At 35.7% G+C, this 7,717-nt stretch overlaps 1 protein-coding gene across 2 annotated transcripts in view; it reads right to left on the bottom strand.

Annotated features, from left to right (window-relative positions):
* Nucleotides 1-4,512: 4,512 nt before the first annotated feature.
* Nucleotides 4,513-7,717, bottom strand: part of LOC107047984 — a 9,133-nt gene continuing 5,928 nt past the window's right edge. Inside the window, exons 2-5 of one of the 2 annotated variants that reach the window (XM_015270922.1) lie at nucleotides 6,722-6,993; nucleotides 5,455-5,646; nucleotides 4,898-5,393; nucleotides 4,513-4,819 (exon numbers count right to left, since the gene is read on the bottom strand). In XM_015270922.1, coding sequence (XP_015126408.1) covers nucleotides 4,605-4,819; nucleotides 4,898-5,393; nucleotides 5,455-5,646; nucleotides 6,722-6,993 — 1,175 coding nt within the window. In that variant the 3' untranslated portion in view covers nucleotides 4,513-4,604. The remainder of the gene's footprint in view (nucleotides 4,820-4,897; nucleotides 5,394-5,454; nucleotides 5,647-6,721; nucleotides 6,994-7,717) is intronic. The other variant, XM_015270923.1, reaches the window with a different exon arrangement.

Raw genomic sequence — 7,717 nt, 5'->3', positions numbered from 1 at the left:
AATGACAAAAATTTATTGCACCAAAACTTGAACGACTCATGGGGTAGTCGATTATGAAAGACTGCTTATGGTCGGACCAGGATTGACTTGACGAAAGTCGATTGTGACTCGATTGCCTGCATATTATTCACATCAATCAACCCACAATCGACCAGTTGTTGAGTCATTTCATATAAGTGAATAATATGAAGTCAATCGAGTAATAATCGACTCAAGGATCAGTCGATTCTCCCACTGAAATTATGAAAACTATTATGAAACGACTAAACAACTGGTCGATTGTGGGTCGATTGACTTGAATAATGAGGACAATCGAGCTACCATTGACTTGACAGCGAGTCGATTCATTTACTAAGTATAAGAAACTAATATGAAACGACTGAATAACTTGTCGATTGTGGGTCGATTGACTTGAATAATGAGGACAATCGAGTCACAATCGACTTTCTTCAAGTCGATCCTGGTCCGACCGTAAGGAGTCTTTCATAATCGACCACCCCATGAGCCGTTCAAGTTTTGGTGCAATAAATTTTTGTCATTTGAAATTCACTACCTATCGACTTCCTATGAAGTCGATTCATTTTCGATTCCATCAATAATCTGAGATCTGAATCGAACTACACTCGCATACGAATCGATATACTGATCAACTCGATTCTACAATCGACAGTCGATTGAATCTCAATCGGGGGATCCGCCAGGGTGATGATATGAACAATAGATTAATTGAATTACCGAGTGAACTGATTGAAAAATTGTATCACGGTGTTGGCAAGCACTTTTACCAGAGTATCACCAAACATTGAATTTCGGCAATTTACTCTTCGAATTATGTTCGAGTAGAAATTGGATTGTAATTATGATTGAAATTTTATTCAGTGAGCAGAGGAATTAGCATATGCGCAGATTATTTATTGCAATATAAATATTTCATATTTAATAAATTGAGGCACATCATTTTCATCAGTCGCACTACTTTTTGCAATGACAATGATTATAAACAATGAATGGAAGAAAGGAATTCTGAGTCCGATGGGAAAAAAGGCGAAATGAACATTGCAGCCGGAATTGTGTTATAAATATGGTAAGAGAGCCCTTCAGCTTGATTAAGATAGTAATCAAAAGTTGAAACTATTGAAACTAATAATATGAAAATTTTAAAGTAGGTTTTACCGTTTATGTGAGCACTCATCAAGAGATTGTTAGAAATTAATAAATACGTGTTTCAGGTTCGTTACAAAATCCATCTCTAAGGGGGTGAATAGGGAATGAATTATAGAAACTTCGAGGAAGGTTGCAGGTTTCCAAAAAAATCAGAACTGTCAATTTTTTTCCTAAATGTAAGATAATTCGGGAGTTTTCCAAAAATTCAATACAATTATGAGGTTTTCTGAAGAACTGATTAACCCATTTGAGGATTAACCCATTTGAGGAGCTCACAAACAATAATTTCATTAAAATTTTTCGTTTGACAAAAGAGAGAGTATCAAATTTAATTGATATTGTCGGTCAGTATGAACCAGGTCCGATTAGGCGTTCAGCGTTGGATATTCAAACCAAGGTAAGTAATAAAAGAATAATTAATGAAGTAAAATTGTCACGATTTGTAAGTTCTAAACGAAGTGACAGCGAATGAATATAAATTTTCGTATCACCATTTCAACTTACACAATATCAAAAAAAAAATTATTAAAATAGCGCGAGGTAAGAACGATGCAGTGATGTAAATTGGCTGTGGAAATTCCCTCCTGACATTTTCTTTGAATAAAAATCTACAAACCCCAAAGAAGTTATGAGGAAAACTTTTGCATGTTCCTTGAATGTAGAGATAATTATTGAAAAAATCAACATTCATTGAAGTTTATATCTAACCTTTCTTCACGACTAAATGGGGAATTAAACGATATTTGTGTGATTATCTAAAGAACGAGTGGATTTAACAAGAGTTGTGTGAGATTTTCTCTTTCATTAATAATTCCTATTGTTCCCTACAATCTGACTTTACATATTCTCGTTAGAGGCTGCATCTCCGAACTACATTGAAGTCTATAATTCATTAAGAAAAGAATTAATTGTGAATTGTACAATTCATTAATAAAATATAACGTTGATTGCAGTTTGATATTCTATTCGAAATTTGGATAATTATTCATGACTGTGTACTTGTTTTTTTTTTTAATGAGTGAATTAACGCCTAAATTTTAATGACTTGCTTTGTTTCTCTAAACAGTTTGAATTGTTTTAACGATTTTCCTGAACCTATTCATGGTTTGCAGGTGCTTAAAGCATTGAGTTTTTTGCAACTGGTTCCTATCAGTTGGATATTGGGATGGGTCGATATTCAGCTATCAGTCAACCATCTGTGAGTCGATCCATCCACACTGTCATTGAAGTTTTCAATCGTCCAGAAATTTTTGAAGAGCATGTGGTTCTACAGGAACATCGACGAAGTCCGAGCATCTCGTGATCGGTGTGTGGTTGTTTCAAAGTTCTGCATATTACTCACTATAATGCCATATATTCTCTTATAAGTTGATAAATTTATAGATTTTTGCGTGGATTTAATTTTCCACATGCAATTGGCTGCATCGATGGAACTCACGTGGCAATTGTTCCTCCTAATGTTCACCACCCAGTTCATCCTGAGAATATTTACGTGAATCGTAAAGGATATCACTCTCTGAATGTTCAATTGCTAAGTAAATCAAGTGCTTAACGATATTATAAGTTTCCTTCCTCTTTCCGATTCTCCTATTACTTTATTTTTTTTTTCATTTGACAGATCTGTGATGCTCAATTCACAATTCTTAACATCAATGCTAGATATCCTGGGAGTGCAAACGATTGTGCAATTTGGAACAACAGCAATGTTGAACCATTGATGCGCCGATTGCACAATTATCATGGTGAACCCTTCTATTTGCTAGGTAACATTGAGTACAGATTGATTTATTACATCATAAATAAATAAAACACCATAAGTAAATAAATATTACATCATCTTCACCAGATTTATTTGGAGTTATGCATTTTTTGTAATCAATGGAATATGGGGCAATAGGAAAAATCATGGATTAGACGGTATCAAACATTTCTAGGGGATGCAGGATATCCACTGAGACCGCGGCTCATGACACCATTCCAAGATCCATTAGAAAACTCCCCTCAAGCTGCTTTTAACAACGTGTTTTGTCGAGCCAGATCGATCATTGAACGGGTTAATGGTATTCTTAAAATGAGATTCCGTTGTCTTCTGAAACATAGGGTCCTTCATTACGACCCTACAACTGCTGCGAAAATTACCAACACTGGTGCCATACTTCACAACATGGCAATAGCGGAGGGTTTCCTTTTTCCGGCTGGAGAGGATGAACCCTATGTGGACAATGAAGATTATGGAATGTTTAATGATGAGGAGCTGGACGAAGTTAATGTGCTTAGGCGACGTGTTAATCCAGAGTTAGCGGCAGGTAGAACACTTCGAGATCGGATCGTTAGACGGTGGTTCACTAGGGACTGAACAGGACATGTAGAATCATAACGGACCGGGAGAATTTAGAAAACCAATATTGTTATCAATTATTCATGAAATTGATTTCATGCAGGCTTTGAGAAACATAATGAAGTTTAAAAAACGAACATGATGTTAACATGCATTTTTATTTATTCAAATATTTTTTGTGGAAAACACAAATGGTTATTTACCTCAGCAATCCACTATCAATATTCCTTCATTAATTATCAACAGTGTTCATGCTTATTATCTAATTATTACCTAGGACTTCATCATACGAACAGTTTAGTTTCCCCTTTTTGTAATGATTAGGCTTACTTTGTCTTTTTTTTCAAGGATTAAAGTATTTTCATCTTACCATCTTCTATAACTCAATTTTTTATCATTGCTACAACCTCTCGCTTACGGTTTCAGTTCACCAGATTCATTATCTCCGCTTCTTATATCATTAACAATACTTCTACATTTTAATATGTTATCATACCTTCAACGTCTAGCTTATTTTTTATTTGCACTGAACACAGCCATCTTGGAGTACTATCAACCAGCCCCATACTTATTTTTGGCAGTCATTGACAGTATCAATGTTGTACTTATACAGTAGAAAATATTTTCATCTTCATATATAGATTTTATAGATTATAAAAACGCGAATCTCTGATAGATTGGTAATGTATCACAAAAAAAACATTAAGAAATTATTAATCAGGGAATTTTCTGGATAACGAATAATAATAAAAACTACAGACTTTTTTGGCTGGAAATTGATCCCAGGACCACAAGGATTGTTGATTCTATGTCCTGAGATAATTTGTTTCGAATGATTTGTTTCAAATAATTAACACAAATAAATTCTGGATCGAAAAAGGAAGATTAATCAAATAATGCTCGATACAATGTAAAAATATTTTTGAGCATGTTTCTATCAACTATGAAAGTCTCTCGATATTTTATCGAGTATTCATTTATCCTAATAATATCAAGTAGACAGTTATGACTATGAATGAAAAAGAAACATTTATTGACAGGTTACCAGTCCACCAATTAAGAAAGAAAAAGAATTTGTTGATAGAAAAAATCCGAAGAACAATCACCACGGATTATATAGCTTGTTGCTGATGTTGCTCAGGACTCCGGACTGGAAGATCATAGCTCGAGCTTTTTTGGCACCCTGGTATAATTGCTGGTCAAAATATTTTCTCTTCATCTGTAATTCATCATTAAACAACGCCAGGATGTTCTCTGAATTTCTCAATGATGCATCTTGGCGGTGTACTGCCATTGACCTCTTTTTGCTGGGAAACGCTGCGAGAAATGAAAGAGGATTCGAACTATTCTCATTAATTAACATGATATACCACAAATATGACAGAAAACCGTTACCTGCATCTTCCGTTTTCACTGTAACTTTAAAAGGATTAATGACAGATCCTGGAGGTTTTGTCTTTTTAACTGCATTGAGCTCAGTTAGATGATTATCTTTTTTAACATTCAGAGCCCCTCCATTCCGTACCTCCAGCTTGGTCTGTTGGATAGGCTCCTGGCTATTCCAAGCTACTGACTCTGTTTTTGGCTCACGGGGCTCAACTTTTGACAGGGAGGACTCAAACTCCATCATGAGGACCTCAATGTTAGGCAGGGGAGCCTCAGGATTTGAGATTAATCCTCCAGCATCAGATTTTGTGTCGATTTCCTTGACATCAGGTTTCTCTAAATCGTCCAACTTGGCATCAGCATAAGAATCACGTGTCAAGGGAGTGACTTGACTGAAGTCCACCACAGAAACTTTCTTCTCATCATCATTATTCTCATCGTCTTTATCATCAACAGTGGCATCAACCTCGTCAGCACCAGCTCCATCCACATCCTCCTCATTCTCCTACAGTAAAAACATTTGAAATTAGTCTGAACGAAATTATGAAATTTCCAAGAATATTCACAGAAAAAATAGCAACTGATTCCAGAATGTCGTTATTGCCAGTCACTAATAATTTCGGCACTAGGGCTGCCAATGTCTGTTCCTCTTCTGGAGTCAAATCCACATGATCTGCAGGTCCACCCCCAGTTTTATTCAAACTTTTGTTTACTGCAGTGACTTTAGCTTTCACCATCCTTACCCGGTCATGCAGTGACTGAAATAGATGATACATTAGTAAAAGAAAGGAGAAATAAATTCTGCATGTTTTTAAGTACTATATTTTACTGCTCTTGCAATTTAAAATATCTGATAAAAAAATGAAAAATTTGAGCCGAGAAATGTCTACACTAATTATCCCAATAGAATAAGCCATGTGGCAAAAGCAAATTCTAGTGATTTTTTCCATGAAATATTTACTTATGAAAATTTTAATTGGAAAAAAACGCGCAGATAAGCTGCAGAATTTATCAACAGAATTGTCCGAAAGTTTATAGAAAGCAGAAAGTTCAGTAGAAATTCAACAGAATTTTAAACCAATTCACAAAATTATTTATATGATTTTATTTTATACATGGATGTCTGTGGAAGGATGGAATTATTTAATCTCGTATGTTTTGAGAAAATTTTGTGGTCATTTCAAATGGGTAATATTTCCGGTGATGAGAAATTTTTGACAATGGTATGAACTTTTTGTAAATCTTTTAAATTTTAAATAATAATCGTTGGAATCACGTACGGAAAAATTTAATTTCCTATCGAATTTTCAACGTTCTTATATTGAATTTTATCGGTCATGCTTTTACAAAAAAAGACGTATTTTCAATTTAAATGGGTAACATAGGGTAGTGAAAAGTTTAGCAATGAATATCAAATGTTCAATCGCATTAAAAAAATGTTCAATCACATTAAATAAAAAAAAAAGTTGAATATCTCGAAATCTAAGAGAGATAGCATAATTTTTGTGCTACCTTTTTTTTAGCCCTCAATTAACTCCACAAAAAATGTCTTCAGGTTTCATTATCTCCCTTAGATAACGAAATATTTATACAAAACTGGCGAATGATCAAAACAAACTTCAACCCTTTTACTGCTTCGCGACTGAATTCCCCTTTAAGACATTTAACACTAGTGATTCTAGCTTGGATAATCGCTAATTATCATTTGAATCTGTGTGCATGAAAAATGTGAAAATTATATATTGAGACCCTAAAAATTGCATGTGTTTGGAATCAGTGAGTGGCGTATCCATCAGCCCATACTTAACTTAAAAATAACGTTTATTGGCTTACTTTTTTCCATTGTTCTACAGTCTTTTCGGTACCACTGGGCATTTCATTTAGCTGCCCCTGAATTTTAATCCACAGTTGCTTGATTCTTGCTCTTGTTACATCATTTGTTAATTTCGCATTTGATAATTCTGGGACAGCTTTAGCCCACTCAACCAACACCTCCAATTGTTTTTTGAATGCATTGGAAGCACGCTGACCGATATCATCCTCGTGTTTCTTAGATTTCGCTGTTTTAGCCTTACCCGTTTTCGAATTTTTATTCATTTTGGAAACTGTAATGAATATCAGGGCAGTTAGAGCGAGGTGTGTGTACGGTGATGTCCGTTGATGCAAAATATTATGTGTGGAAATAAAATGTCATGTGCGGAAATTCACGGTCGCACATGACAAGTTTGAAACTCAGACCCAAGTGTGGAAACCGATGTTCGCACATTCGAAATGCGGAAATCGACGGTCACACATGCGAAGTGCGGAGCCCGGCACTTCCACATGCGGAACCATGTGAGAACACAACTCGAGATTCTCGAGTCGAGAATAGAACACAAAGAGGACAGACCTGAGTAGAGGCCCGGATCGGGGGGTTTGACTGACTCCAAAAATGTTAGTTGGTACCCCACGGGAAAGGCGGCGTCCCGGTCGAATTGTCGGTAAATGTGAGTCAGGTGCGTGAGTAACTCGACAGTAGCAGTCCCGCTGTGACAGGGACAGGTTCGGAGGGGGATTTTTGTCCTCCTTGTACTCAATGTTTACTTAATGTTTTTCAGTTGATTTATTCGCCGACTAATTAATATTAAGGGATGAAACAAAGACTGTTCGATGGAGAATTAAATTCCCCATCCTTCAACGCCCGTTTCATTCCTTAATCTCCGTAATAAAAAAATAAAAACTGCGACGAAAGTCGCGGCGCTATGAAAAACCTAATGGNCTCCGTTGCATCCCTTAATCTCTCTAATAAAAAAATTAAAACTACGACGAAAGTCGCGGCGCTATGAAAAA

Source organism: Diachasma alloeum, unplaced genomic scaffold, assembly GCF_001412515.2.
Source record: "Diachasma alloeum isolate Michigan unplaced genomic scaffold, Dall2.0 Dall_scaffold_00184, whole genome shotgun sequence".
Lineage (NCBI taxonomy): Eukaryota > Metazoa > Arthropoda > Insecta > Hymenoptera > Braconidae > Diachasma > Diachasma alloeum.
This window is presented reverse-complemented; position numbering and strand designations above follow the sequence as displayed.